The 15,456-nt window shown below is 44.6% G+C and overlaps 1 protein-coding gene across 2 annotated transcripts in view; it reads right to left on the bottom strand.

Annotated features, from left to right (window-relative positions):
• Positions 1–15,456, bottom strand: part of TDRD9 (tudor domain containing 9) — a 2,642,469-nt gene that overhangs the window by 2,052,402 nt on the left and 574,611 nt on the right. The window contains exon 6 of one of the 2 annotated variants that reach the window (XM_078660267.1): positions 4,822–4,902. The exons of the other annotated variant lie outside the window; for it this stretch is intronic. Within the exon in view, the coding sequence (XP_078516393.1) occupies positions 4,822–4,902 (81 nt within the window). The remainder of the gene's footprint in view (positions 1–4,821; positions 4,903–15,456) is intronic. 2 annotated transcript variants of the gene reach the window in all.

Here is a 15,456-nt window from a genome sequence, read left to right as displayed (position 1 = left end):
GTTTTTTCTCGTGTCGGGGGGATCCATTTGAAGATCCTGTGGAGCATTCAGAGGGTGTTGAAGCAGGACGCGGAGACGGCGTTGACTTACCTGGTCATGGAGAGGGTGGAGTCGAGGATGACCCCCAGGTTGCGTGCATGGTCTGTGGGTTCCGGGGCTGTGCCTAGCGATGTGGGCCACCAAGAGTCGTCCCAGGCTGATGGGGTGGGTCCGAGAATGAGGACCTCCGTCTTGTCTGAATTCAGCTTCAGTCTGCTGTCCTTCATCCAGTCGGCTACGGCCTTCATTCCTCTGTGGAGGTTGGCTTTGGCGGTCTTCGGAGAGGGATATGATCAGCTGGGTGTCGTCGGCGTAGATGATGTTGAGGTTATGTTGTCGTGCGACGTGGGCGAGCGGTGCCATGTAGATATTGAACAGCGTCGGGCTGAGGGAGGATCCCTGTGGGACGCCGCAGATCTCAGTGGTTTTTGAGCGGAAAGGTGGAAGGCGGCCGCTCTGGGTTCTGCCGGAGAGGAAAGATGTGGTCCAGGCTAGGGCCCTCTCTCGAATTTCGGCGTCATGGAGGCGTGCTGATAGCGTTCGGTGGCAGACTGTGTCCAAGGCTGCTGATAGGTCCAGGAGGATGAGGGCGGCTGTTTCTCCTTTGTCCATCAGGATCCTGATGTCGTCAGTGGTGGCGATGAGGGCGGTCTCGTGCTGTGGTTGCTGCGAAAACCGGATTGGGAAGGGTCTAGGATGCTGTTGTCTTCGAGGAAGCGGGTTAGCTGTTTGTTGACAATTCTCTGTCACTTTTGCCAGGAACGGGAGCAGGAAGATGGGCTGGAAGTTCTTGAGGTCTTCGGGGTCCGCCTTGGGCTTCTTCAAAAGGGCATTGATCTCGCCGTGCTTCGAGCTTTCTGGGAAGGTTGCCGTCTCGAAGGAACTGTTGATTGTTTTCCGGAGGTGGGGTGCGATGGTTGTGCTGGCTTTGTTGAAGACGTGGTGAGGGCAGGGGTCGGATGGGGATCCGGAGTGGATGGAGGTCATGGTTTTGATGGTGTCTTCATCTCTGACGTGGGACCAGGCGGTCAGGCTGCTGGTGCGGGTGGTGATCGCAGGGGTGGTGGACTCGGTGGTGGGTGCAGGGGTGTCGGAGTTGAAGCTGTCGTGGATGTCTGCGATCTTGCAGTGAAAGAAGGTGGCCATGGAGTCGCACAGGTCTTGTGATGGTGGGATGTCGTTGGTGTTGGAGCTGGGGTTGGAGAGTTCTTTCACGATGCTGAAGAGCTCTTTGGTGTTGTGTGCGTTGTTGTCTAAGCGGTCCTTGAAGGCGGTCCTCTTGGCGGTCCTGATGAGTTGGTGGTGTCTGCGGGTGGCGTTTTTGTGGGCTGTGTGGCTGTCTGGTTGTGGAGCCATTTCTTCTCCAGCTTCCGACAGGTGCGCTTGGAGATCCGGAGGTCTTCGGTGAGCCAGGCGGCTTTCTTGTTGGTGTGGTTGGTTGTGGAGGTCTTGAGAGGGGCGAGTGTGTTGGCGCAGTCGTTGATCCATTGTTTGAGGTTGGTTGCGGCGGTGTCTGGGTCAGTTGGGTCGGCGGGTGGTCTCAGGGCGAGGGTGGTAGTCAGTTGGTCCTTGGTGACCTTGCCCCAGTAGCTACGTGGTAGCTGTTGGGTGCAGTGGTGTGTGGTGGGTTTCCTGAAGGTGAAGTGGACGCATCTGTGGTCGGTCCAGTGGGGTTCGGTTGTGTGGTAGAAGGAGACGTGGGGGCTTGTGGAGAAGATGGGATCCAGCGTGTGTCCAGCAGCGTGGGTGTGAGTCGTTACGAGCTGTTTGAGTCCGAGGTTGGCGATCAGGGCGGTGGAGTTGGCGGCGTCGTTGTTCTCGAGGTGGAAGTTCCGGTCCCCGAGGAGGATGTAGTCCGTGGAGGCAAGGGCGTGGGTGCTATCGAGGTCGGCGATGGTGTCACAGAACTATGGTCATGGTCCGGGTGGTCTGTAGACGAGTGTTCCTCCGAGGGTGGTGTTGGGGTCGGTGTGGATCTGGAAGTGCATGTGCTCAGCATTGGTGAGGGTGTCGTCGGTGTTGGTCGAGACTCTGAGGGTGTCCTTGTGGATGATGGCGATTCCCCCTCCAACTCCGTTGGTGCGGTCTCTGCGGGAGATCTTGTAGCCCTGTGGGATGGCTATGGCGATGTCTGGTGCTGAGGTGGCGTTCAGCCAGGTCTCCGTCAAGAAGGCGACGTCGGGGGCGGTGGAGTCTAGGAGGTCCCAGAGTTCGATGGCGTGCTTGCGAACCGAGCAGGTGTTGAGGAGGATGCAGCGGAGGTGGTTGGGTTCTCTGGCTGGTGGTTTGGAGAGCTGAATGCTGGTGAATCTGCAGTTCTGCCAGGCGAATGGCCCTTGGGTGCGCTTCGGGGTGGCCCGGTAGCAGGGGTGGTGTTGTCCGGTGTTGAGTGCGTGGAGGGTGCTGGAGTCATAGTTCAGTCTGGCGTTGCGGGGGGGAGCGGGGTCCAGGGGTCCTGGCGCTGGGCGCGGTCCGGCGCAGACGGGCTTGCCTTTGGCATGCCTTCGGCACGCCAGTGGCCCGCTTCCGCGCGACGACCTCTATAGGAGGCGAAGTAGGAGGGGGCAGCTGGGGAGCGGGGGAGCGGGGCGGCCAATGGGCGAGGGGACGGACACAGAAGGCAAAAGGGTGCAGGGCCGCAGGGGAGCAGCGGCGGGGAGGGCACAGAGGGCAGTGGCGCAGAAGGAGCGCCTAGGCTGGGAGACAAAATGTAAAATCCAAAGACAAGTTACAAAAGGCAAGTTACAAAAGACAAGTATGGGAGGAAGAAAAAGATTAGCAGTTCAACGGTCACCAGGGGCGGCGAACCCTCGGCAGCAGCTGGAGGGAGACACGGGCACCCAGGAGGAGCCGTGGGGAGCGACCCGGGTCAGGTTACACTCACAGCTGCGCGGCGACCTCCATAAGAGGCCAAGTGGGAGGGAGGGGCAGCTGGGAGGCGGGAGCGGGGTGGCCAATGGGCGAGGGGACGGACACAAAAGGCAAAAGGAGGCGGGCCGCAGGGGAGCAGCGGCGGGAAGCGGGGGGGCACAGAGGGCAGTGGCGCAGAAGGAGCGCCTAGGCTGGGAGACAAAATGTAAAATCCAAACCCGAGGTCAGGTCACCCTGACTAAGTTCTAAATTTCCTAGTACTTACCTTTGTACCTTTTAGGTGGAGAGAGCGCTGCACTACATACGATAACCCATGTGTGGTCACTGGAGTGGAGCAGAGTGGGGGAAAGAAGCTTCAGGTTAGAGGATCTGTATAGGTGGCGTTTGTTGACAAGGCATTTCCCCCACCCTCTCTCGGCACGTTTGGGTTCCATTTAGTTGTGCCCTCAGAGCAGCAGTGGGCGTGGCAGACAATGAGGTTAAATTTGCTACAACTCCAATCCTAAAATATTTGAGGAGAGTGAAAAAAAGCCATAGTATTATAACGAAAGGTTAAAAGTAGTAATTATTGCACTGATTTAAGCGCAGTACTGCGGGTGCTGCTCAAGGCAAAATCTGGCAATACCCTTGTGGGAAACAGACAAGGCATGGCTAATTGTCAGTTTACATGCATCCCTAAATTCAGGGCTGAAAAGATCAAAGTTTCAAAAGCTCTGCACTCGATTTTAACAACTGCATGGTTCTCAAAGTCCAAACAAAACAACGAAAAGCAGTGAGGATCAAAAGTTGCACTACCCTAATATATACACAAAAGTCAAAGCAAATTCTTATTTGCCATGGTTGCCCACCTCTTAGGTCCACAGCTGGAGAACCCTAATTATACAGACAAAATAGAGAACAGAGAGGCAACAGGTAAATTACAGTACATCAGCAAAAAAAATTTCAGGAAGAATGTTCATATGCGTTCACAAAAAGAGTAGTGGTCCTTCAATATGTTCTACCAATATTTTTTGTTGCAGTCTTCATACAATATCTTGAAAACAATAACAGCCAACACGTTTCGCCCAGATTGGGCTTCCTCAGGGCAAATTGTTTGTAAACGCCAAAGGTACAACGGTGAGGTACTCTACGGACAACGCACGTGATTCTTTGGTGCAGAATTCAAGCTGTCTACAAGTTCTGAAGTCCACAAACTTCCTATTCACATTACGAATGCCAGTGTACACAAAGCATAAAGTAGACCTAGCGCAGAAATGTAATTTCGGATAGAACTCGCTGCAATATATTTAGTTGTCGTGACTCGGTAAGTGATACGCTATTGCCGGGTGAACACTATGATAGGTGTCCCTGGATGTTTTACCGCGCGGTTTTCTACATACGGATGCTGACTAGAAAACGGGCCCGGTTGCTGGATGGAGACACGGCGTTTTTCTTCATAATTTAAAACATCCAGGGACACCTATCCGTAGAGTATCTCACCGTTGTACCTTTGGCGTTTACAAACAATTTGCCCTGAGGAAGCCCAATCTGGGCGAAACGCGTTGGCTGTCATTGTTTTCAAGATATTGTATGAAGACTGCAATAAAAAATATTGGAAGAACATCTTGAAGGACCACTACTCTTTTTGTGAACGCATATGAACATTCTTCCTGAAAAAAACTTTGCTGATGTACTGTAATTTACCTGTTGCCTCTCTGTTCTCTATGGTTCTCAAAGTCACATGGGGAAAATCATAACTAGGAAAATTCGAGACTGTGTATCAGATGAGTGGCTTATCATAACGTAAATCACTTCAGTCATCACCCTAAAATCCCAAGAGAAGATTAACAAAGTACAGCTCTTCACACTGCTTATTGGTCTTTGGTTAATATTGACAGCTTATTTACATATGAAATGACAAGTGGAACTTACTTTCACCGATCGTGAATTTTTTCGTAGAAGTTTGCGTATGACCAACAACAAGAAGTCCATTTCCTCAGTACGTTCGTGCACCTGTGAAATTTGATAAGATCTTACATTACCAAGCGGGCATACAATGAAAAATGCATGTTTTCCTAGCATCAGAGGTCTCATTTTTCCTTTTCAGTAAGGATCTAAGAAATGTGGAAACTAATTCTTGTTTACAATCCAAATGACCTCGAAGCCTAACTGGCAATACTTTAGTTTTATTATGTACCAAGAAAGGAGGCACACAACTCTCCTCACTTGCCTTTGTTGCCATATGACTATCTGTACCGGGCACCGAAGAATCACCATAATACAGTTTTCTCCTCCAATTTGGAATCATAGGTGTACAATATGGTGGTTTATTCAAAACATTTTCCGTCCTTCCTGTTTGCGACATGGAAAGAAATGCTGCATTACTTCATATTCGTGCACAACGTCTGCACGTGCATACTCCTTTTATTAAAACTCATTTTTAGGTTGGACCATTTATCTTACTCCGCATTAGAACATATGAATATTATGACCGCCATTTAAAACTTTGAGCTAATAAAGCATCTTTCAAAAGTTCTTCCCTAAAATCATAGTTATCTATAAAGCACACTTTTTTGACATAGTTACTCGATTTTATCTGATGCTGTGAATGCTCGTGCCTACAATGCACAGCATGAAAAAAAACATGTTATGTAGGAGAAGAAAAGGAACGGTTTATGAAAAATGTGGTGGTAAAGTGCTATTTCCTGAATAATAATAGGAAAAGGAACCCCTCTGTTGAACAAACTGGATTAGCTGAGTTAAGCTGTAAACTCAAATACTTATAATGAGGAGTAGGAAGATGAAGACTGCATTTTAAGTGCTGAACTTAAAAGCATTGGCAGCAAAATATTACATAGCAGATACTTTTGAATAACGGCTCAGCATTTTTGTTGCATGTTTAAGAAAACCTGTGTGTATATCTCTCCTTTGTGAACATATTTTTTTACAGCGTTGAGAGAAAGTGTTACTGTTATACCTGCTGCTCAGCCAGTGACTGTAATGAGAGAATGTTGGTGAGTGGAATGTTGGTGAGTGGAATGTTGGTGAGTGTGTGATGTCAGCTGGTGGATGGGCTGAGCAGCAGGAAGGCTGCTATTGGTGAGGCTCTGCTTAACATCTTATCCTAAATAAATCTACATGAAGAAACTACCTCGACTGGAGCATCTTTTATTCACCATAGGTACCTTGAAACACGTGTTGGCTGGCTAGATATAAGGCTGTGTTTGAACTGTATCATAAGATGAATGGAATAAAATAAATTATCTTTTGAAATAACATTGGAACTTGGCATTATGAAGCTTTAAAACCGAACTATGAATGTGATAGGGAGAAGAACTATAGAATTTGAGAGGCTAAAAAGGAATACACCGTAGAGCAGGGGTACTCATAGTACGGCCCGCGGGCCGGTGGCGGCCCGGCAAGCCTTCCTGGGCGGCCCGCGGACCGGGAGAGAGAGAGGAGAGAGAGAGAAGGAGGGAGAGAGAGAAAGATGTGTGTATGCTGGGTCTGGTGGCTCAGTGGACGAAGGTGTCTGCTGCAGGGACCTGTTTTTAACCTCATGGTCACAATTTTTTTTTGCTTTTGCCCCGTTCCCTCCCCCTCTGACCCCGCCCCCACTGGTGCGGCCCTCGGCCGCAAACCACACTGTAAATTTGGCCCCCGAGAGAAAGTTTGTGAGTACCCATGCCGTAGAGGATGGTGCAGATGTCCAAGGTGCCGGGCTAATGATCCAGAAAACCCAAATTGGCAGTGTGAACTGACACATATGGAACAATGTAAGCATCAACGAAATGCAGTAACAATGGACAACTCTTCAAAGCAACGGCAAAACATGAAAAACATATAAAAATCAATAACTGAACAGACCTGTCAGAAGAATCCGCACTTTTAATTCTCACTGTATTTTTCTGAAGAACTGATGATATGAGACCTTCCAGCCAGCTAAAGCAGTTGGTACCCAGACCAGCACTGCAATCTGGCCCACAATGCTGTCCTTTGTGTTGTGGATTGAAGGCTGTATGTGGCAGCAGATTTCTTCCTAACCCCAGCAACTCTACCTTTGATAACCACCACTGGATGTTAAGACTTAATTTTAGTTACCTTAATGCCCAACATTTAAATAGATCATGCCTTTTATAAATACAATTGACTATTTCTGGGGAGCACCCATGGTACTAGTCACATTTTGCTGCACTCTTCCCCTGTGATCTGTCTAAATTAAATAGTCTTTCCCTTACTGAAATTTAGATGTTAAAACTAGGTGTTTGTAGCACTCACAAAATATTTCCCCAATAAAGTATTTCAAAATGGCCCCTCGTTCTATATTCAGTTCAAAAGTCTAGCTCGGGGGGTTGAAACTAAAATGGAGTGTTTATTGTAATACCAATTATTAATTTAATAGCAGCTGTTTTGCAAGATACAATAGATGGGCAGGTCTCTTAAGATAGCAGCTTACACCCAATGTTTTATGAACTGTTGCAAAACTTGACCAGGGCTGTGGAACATTAGCTTCACCAGGGAAAGGGGTGAGGCAAATGCAAGCAACATGAACAAGTCAGCTAAGAGAGTCAATCACAAAAACAAATGTGTGCCATTAAAAGATAAGGGTTAACAATTAGTGTTATCTACATTTGGCATGCAGGAGAAAATATGCAAGAGGAAGCAAGGCATTGTGACCACCAGATTTTCTCTCCCAAGAAGTAAGACATCTATACCCTGGTATTGTATACATCCCTAAAAAACACAGACGCAAATCTCTGTGTTGGGGCTGTAGTATGGGGCAAATTAAATAACTGCACATAAAGCATTAGTCAACGTTCCTTCTCCTTCCTCCTCTATCCTAACAATGAAGGCACTATTTAATCTCAATAGGCCAAAAAAAATCTAAATAATGTTAGAGGGAGTGCTTCATGACATTTCTGACAGCAGATAAAAACATATACCAAGCCACAGGAGTACAGCACTTAGTGCCAAGAAGGGCTAGAATGGGGTTAATCTGTATAAATCAGCAATGGAACCCCAAAGAGGCGGTGAGGATGAGGCATATATCATTCATAAGATATGAGTAAAGACAACTTTTTTTTTTTTACAAAGATTGGTTATTCTTTACCAAATATGAATGCAAATGCTTATTTTAATAATTGCAACTACCATGCTCGGCACACTTTCAAGTAACCCCATTAATAGTCAAATGTATCACTCAAGATTTGAGCACGCGCCAAGCCAAATTTTCTTGACAGTCCAATGGTTCAATTAAAAACAGTATCCTTTATTTATTGCAAAGCACCAGTTAATTGCTAAGAATAAATGATAGCTTTTTTAATTGGACCATTGGGCTGTCATGAATTTTGCCCAAGAACATTTGGGTTGACATGCTCAAAACTGGAGGGGTATATTTGAACTTTAATGAGGTTACCTGGGAGTGTGCTGAAAGAGGTGGTTGTAACTATTTAGGAAACCTGCTTGTGTTACCTTCATACAGGCAATGGTGGTGGTGGTTGATACCCTGTTTTTGCTTGTGTACTTCCATCTAATTATTCCAAAGTTTTGCAACTTATGATACAATGATCTGTGCCGTTATTCATTAGTGCCTCAATCGCAAAAAGTTTTCCAGCACTATCATACCAATTGTACACTAAATGATGATGGAGTTTGAGGACACTGAAGAGTTACTGGCAGATTTAATTACCAAATCACAGATTGAATTCATAAACAAGAACACAGGTATCAGTTCAGATGAGGGACTCAAAAAATAGTTTATGAGGCTGTAAAGATTTTTTTTTTAAATGGCCCAGTGGTGGAAGGATGGTGCTACCCTTAAATATACTGGAAATAGAAGAATCCCTGAAGGGCTTAAGATTTTAATATTTCCAAATTTTCAGTATTTCTAGTGACCTTCTGAACGAGTTGGAAGACAATTTAAAGTTCACATCATATCATATGATGAGGATTTTGAGAGGAAGGCACATAAAGGAAGAAATAAATACGCCTTTACAAGTAAACACAAATCTTCCAGATGTTACTACTAAGAATGACATTCTAAAGAGTAATCTTTGATCACCAAGTATATTTTACCTTGACCCTGGGGAATGGACAGATCCAAACACAACCGCAAGGCACACATTCAATTGTTTAGAATAAGTAAAAAGTTACAGAATGGGAAAGAGAAGACAGGAGCAAGAAAGAGAAGTAACAGAACCAGAAGAGAAGGACAAAAAAAAAACAGAGTCCAGACAAGATTGCAAGCAAGGAAGAGATAGACCAAGCAGTCGGGGTTAAAGGTATTACCAGCAATGCTGACATGATCACAAAAGAGTTAACAATTGATCATGGTAATAACTGTTGATTAACAAGTTGTCCTTTAGGATCTCAACTGTTGATGAGATTCATGTTCAAAGCAAGGGGCTTAATTATTGTCCCACTGAATAATGCACCTTTGTAGACGAACAAGTGGGTTTGTTTAAATTTACAAGAACATTAAGTTTTAAAAATGAAATCTCCCACAAAATAATGATTGGTAAATGTGTAAAACTCACAGATTTGCTACATAAAAAGTCGTTCTACTTTTGATATTTGTCGGAATCATACATTAATGCCAATAGACAATCCTACTCAAATGGATGATGTAGAACAAATACTTCTTGACCTAGACATTACAAAAGACACAGGTATAGAGAGTGGACTTAAGTCATGTTCAAAATGTATGCCCCTAGGTCCACTATATATCCACTGAATGATGAATTTCAAAGAAGCGTGACAGAGGATTTACAGAAACTAGAGGGTGAATATATGCTTGGACAAAAAACGAGCCGCAAATACAATATTACCAGGAATGAAGTGGTGGTATTGAAATAGTCTTTAAAAAGATCAGAACATAGTGATACATAAAGGTGAAAGGAGCAGAAACATAGTTCATCGTGAACAAAAAAGACTATCATAATGAAATTTGGAGACAACCAAGTGACACATGAAACTAAGAAAAATTGAAAAAAGAACAAAATAGCACGTATAACAAGCTTGAAAGGGAGTATGCCTTGGGCCCGGTCCCTTAGCAAAACAATGGTTGGATCACATAATATTCTGGGTGAGAAGATACAATGTGCATTTGACCATGAAAAGTAACATAAGCATAGAATTCCTAGGCTGCTTCCAGTTTGAGTACAGTGCAAAACAATGTATTTTGTAAAGAAACCGCCTTTAATAATGTCCTTCCTGCCACCAGTGCACACCGCAAATCTGTCATTAACTCAATACCCTATGGTGAATTGGTCCGCACCAGGCGTGAATGTAGTCTGGATAGTATATTTCTGACCAAGGTAGGACAAATTAAGGACGGGTTCAGCAAAAAAGGATATAGCAACAGTTGTCTAGACAAAGCAAAAAAGAAAGTGATGAAGTTGTAAAGGAAGAATACCATGAGAATTAACAAAGAAAAAGTTGACACATGCAATATGGTATCCTTTGTACCATGGTATAAGGCACAGAGTAATCAAATATGCAACATATGTAATTATGGCAAACACAAAGTAATTGAACTTTGTTACAACAGAAAGAGAACTTTTAAAGTTGGAAGCTTCATCGATTGCAATAACATCTACACAGTATATGTAGATGGATTTAACTGCAACAAAATACATGTTGGCTGTAGCACTCCCCTTAAAGTAGAGCATACAAAAATATGTGAGAGCTATTAGGAAGAAAACTAATAGCTAGGCTGTAACTCATTAGCAGGAAGTTCACCCGAATGAATTCACAATTTGGTTTCACGTTATGTTACATATAGCACACTAATCGCGTGTGAGAATATCCAGGCGCTTCACAAGTAAATAGGCTCTGGACTCCCGGGGGATATTACTCTAAGAGCCAATCCTTCTCTTCAGCTTCTTGTGGAACTCTAGACGCGATACGGAGGCTCTGATGTGCGGAGGCAGGTCGTTCCAGGATTTGTGGGAGATGAGAGAAAGCGCAACCTCCAGTTCTGTTTTTGTGTATGCAGGGCAGATATGCTAGTGAGAGTCCAGCTGACCTGAGGTGTCTAGAGGGGTGGCGGAAGTCTATGCACCTATTAAGGTAGGTGGGGCCTGTGTTGTGTTATGCTTTGTGTATGTGTGTGTTTGTGAAGTTTTAATTGGGTGTACTTGAGTAAGGGGAGCCAGTAAAGTTCCTTGAGGTGTGGGGAGATGCAAATACAGCAGGGTAGTTTGATGGTTTGGAGCCTGTTCAGGAGCTATTTGCAGATTCCTGCTTAGAGTGTTGCAGTAGTAGAGTCCGCTAGTTATCAGGGCTTGTGTAATTGTTTCTCTGCTACTCTCTTGAAGTCATTTTAATTTTTTGTAGCATTCTCAGTGTGTGGAAGCAGGTGGAGGTCACCAATTTTACCTGGGTTGAGATTTTGAGCTTGTCGTTGAGAACGATACCCAGGTTTCAGGCATGGGCGGTCTGCGACTTGAATGGGACGGAGGTCTGCTGGCTACCAGGTGGAATCCCACACAGAGGTAATTAGTCTAAAAATCACCCCTTCGTTCTCATCTGTGTTGAGCTTTAGGCAGTTGGATCTCATCCAAGTGGCCAACACATTTGTTTTTGTTGCAGGGCATTGTCAGTTAGGGAAAGTATCAATTGACTATCATCTACACATGAAAGAACGTTCATGCTGTGCGAGCTGATGAAGTCTGCCACTGGGGTCCTGTGGATCTTAAATAAGGTTGGGCTAAGAGATGACCCTTTGGGGACACCATAGATCAGGGTATTGGCTTCCGACGTGTATGGTGGCATGCTGACTGTGTTCTTCCTGTAAGGAAGGAGCAGATTCCGTTAAGGGCGGGTTATTGGATTGTTTCATGTAGCCTTTTGATGAGGGTGAAGTGGGATACTGTGCTGAATGCTGCAGAGGTCAAGCAAGATGAGGGCTGCTGTTTCTCCTTGGTCAGGATCATCCTGATGTAGTTGGTGGCTGTGATGAGTGCTGTTTCGGTGCTGTGGTTGGGTCTGAAGCCTGATTGGGTGATGCCTAAGAATTTGTGAGTGTTGAGGTGGTGAGCAAGTGGCTGGCTTATGATTTTCTCCCTTACCATGGCTAGGTAGGGAAGAAGGGAGATCGGGCGGTAATTTGCTAGCTGGGCAAGGTCTGCTGATGGGTTCTTTAGTAGTGTGTTTACTAATACATATTTTAAGGTCTCTTGGAACATTGTGTTGATGATGGAGGCGTTCAGGATGCTGTTGAGCATTTTGCTGATTGGGGAGGTGCCTATGTTTAAGATGTGGTGGGAGCAGGGGTCTGTCGGGCCATGGAGAAGATGGCTCTAATGATGTTAGCTGTCTCTGCCGTGGTGACTGTTGTCCAGGTGATCAGAGTATTTCCAATGTCTTCAGTGGTTATGCTGGCAGCGCAGTTGGCAGGTTCCGGTTGTGGGTTTAGATTGTTGGGGATGGTTTTAATGTTGTTACTGAAGAATTCTGATAGGCTGGTGCATAAATCTTGCAAGGGGGTGATGTTGATTGTGGTGGAAGCCTGGGCGGCAAAATCATTGATGATCACGAAGATCTTTTTGCAACTATTGACACTGTTTTCTATGCTAAGTCCGTGGCCCATTTGTTGAGTTGTTTGACGTCACAGTTTAGGTTACTGCTGGGGTTGGGCAGATTCATATGCAGGGTGTGGGATCGGCTTGACTACTTGGTGCTGCTCCAACTGCGTTTGGATAGGCTGGTGGAGGCGGGTTTCATATGGCAAGGGATGTTGATTTGGAAGTGAAAAATGGCGTGGTTGGTCAAAGTGAGGCATAGTTGTGGTAATTTTGATGTTGAAAGTGGCGAATACCGAGTCTAGGGTGTCTCTGGCGGATTCTGTTGATCCCGTATCATTTTGAGTTAGTTCAAGTTTCGAGGAGTGCGATGGAGCTGTGGCCATTCCGGTTTTCTAGGTGGAAATTGAGGCCTCCTACTAGGATATAGTCTTTTGCTTCGATGGTGAAAGGAGAAATGAAATCTACAATGATATTGGTGAAACCAGCACAGGATCTAGGTGAACGGTAGACAAGGGTTCCATTCACGGTGAAGATTGCAAGATTCGGAGTTTAAAGTCAAAGTACTCTATGTAGACGGCTGCGCTCTCGGTGGTTGTGGTGCAGCTGAAGGTTTCTTTGAAGATTATCGCGATTACTCCTCCTGGTTTATGTTGGTGATCCTGTCAAACAATTTTGTATCCTGCCAGGACAGCCATGATGACCCTGGGAGCCAACTCAGCTGTCAACCATGTTTTCGTGAAAAAGATGAGATTCAGGGCATCGTTGCTCAGTATGTCCCAGATTTCCGTGTTGTGTTTGCTGAGTGAGCAAATACTGAGGAACATGCATGGCTGTTTGTTGAGGGGTATATGTGTGCTAGAGGAAAAGATTAAAGATTGAGACAAAAAGGGTGCAGGAGTGAGGGAGAAATTAAACGATGTAGATCAACGTGAGAGGCGAGAAGAGCATGAGTCAGCAGTTGCAGCCAAGGCGGCACCTCGAGGCACAGAATCCAGGTCAATGAGTACCTAGACCAGTCAGAGGACTGATTTAGTCAGGAGGACAGAGTGCAGGCACCTGCTTTATCATGACTTGGACCATACTGAGGTACATTGGGGTGGGGAATAGGGTAGGACACTTGAGGTAAGATAGGGCGACATGGTTTGCAGGTTGAGGGCTGATGAGATGGGGCTTAATAATGAAAATGAATTGCATAATTTCTAAAGCATACATGACTGTATCATCGATAATGTTGTTGCCCTGCTGTATGGTTTCATAGATGCTCTATCTTTGCTCACATGTTACAAATATCAGTTCATTATTATTATGATATTATACTACGAGGACGATCACATTATGCTCCTTCAACATAGCAGTAATATTGAAGATGGAGGTGGAATTGTCCTCAAATTGTACAAGAGCGCATAAAATAGTTATTGCCATGGTACAACGAGGGTTGTTCTAAAACAAGCCTACACTTGCGACCACACTATTCTTAGCCACTGTCATTGTCCAACATCTTCTAGTTGTAGCTACGAGGACATCCAAGATGGTGACGATATCGGGCCCATTTTAGTGAAGTTATAACCTATGTGGCAATGAGTGCCACAGTTTCATATTTAATCAGTGAATAAACACAGATACGGTGTATGCTGTAAGTAGCTGTTGCTTTATAGAACCTTTCAGCCGAAAAAGCTATAAACCAGATCCCGGACCGCTCAGTGATGTTGGTTGGTCTGTATAGCGGAATAGCTTTAACACACTCAGCTGAATTGGGTTCTAACATGTTACAGGATACTAAATAAATGATTCACAATTAGTTTTTTTGAAACATGGGGGGATTAGTTCTTATCAATTGTTGTGTCTATGTGCTTTGCCATTGGATCATTATTATTTAGACCTTTCAAGAGGGTGAGTTTTCGCTTCTTGGGGAATACTTTGGTTAATAACGAAAATATTTCGGAGTTGTTTATATCCTGACAAAATGGCCCGCAAGTAATGGAGTGTGTGTAAGTATGTTTTGCCAGTGGATAAGAATCAACAATGACGATGTCACATGGCCTGAGTTGTTTTTGATAAATACATTGGGTATTACTCATTCCGCTGGTATGGATTTCATTTCTCAGTGTTATCGGATCGGTGTTAAGGGCTTTGAATTGATTAGATATCTGTATATTGTTAGGGTCTGATTCTCTAGCATGCCTTTTTGGCGACCGACTGAGTCTGTATGATTTTACTGCATTTATTGATTCGAAACTGGAGCAGTAGGATACAGACATGGAGAAGCATAAACTTAGCCAAGGTCATCACCCAATTATATCTTCCCTGCATATTATTATCTGTGAATTGGATTTTCAGAGGACATTCACAGAATATATAGAATGTTTCTATTTTTGTGAGAATATTGTTGTTACTGTTTTGCGTTGCCTCATTTTTTGGACATGCCAATTTGGTTGCATATGCACAATGATTTTTCCACATTAAATGGGGAATGGTTGGCTTTAAGCAATGTAACACATAGGAGTCTTGTCAATGGACGCTACGAATCAGTGTTTTTACTATTTTTGCAGCAGTTGAAAACATCCATACCTGGCCCCACAATGGAAGAAAATACTTGCAGACTACAAATAGTATTTATGGATGGACTCACGAAAGGTTAAGGTATGCTTAGGTATGCTTCCCAGTTGAACTGTGAATAACGATGTTACATCCAGCTTATGTCTTCAGTATACTGACTGATTTGATCTTCCATTATAGTACTTAGTAACTACTTCACACATTTCTTGAAGACAATATTATGTGACCCTTTTTACATCTATATGAACTGCCTTTGGAATTACGTTGGCCCCTGACATTTTACTGTTTTATATTACAAGAGAAAAATTCATGGTATGACTATGATGGATTCCAGAATTAAACAGATGTTGGAGCATTTATTTAGATCATTACATTTGCAGAGTTTCAGACTATAATGGACAAGGAGGATAGGTACCCACAGTACTATTGAGATTCCTCATCCTTTTTGATACTCAAAAAGCTTTCCCTACAATGCGGTTTTATC

Source organism: Lissotriton helveticus, chromosome 9, assembly GCF_964261635.1.
Source record: "Lissotriton helveticus chromosome 9, aLisHel1.1, whole genome shotgun sequence".
In the NCBI taxonomy this organism is placed as follows: Eukaryota; Metazoa; Chordata; class Amphibia; order Caudata; family Salamandridae; genus Lissotriton; species Lissotriton helveticus.
Note: the sequence above shows the minus strand (reverse complement) of the source record. Positions and strands in the feature narration are given on the sequence as shown.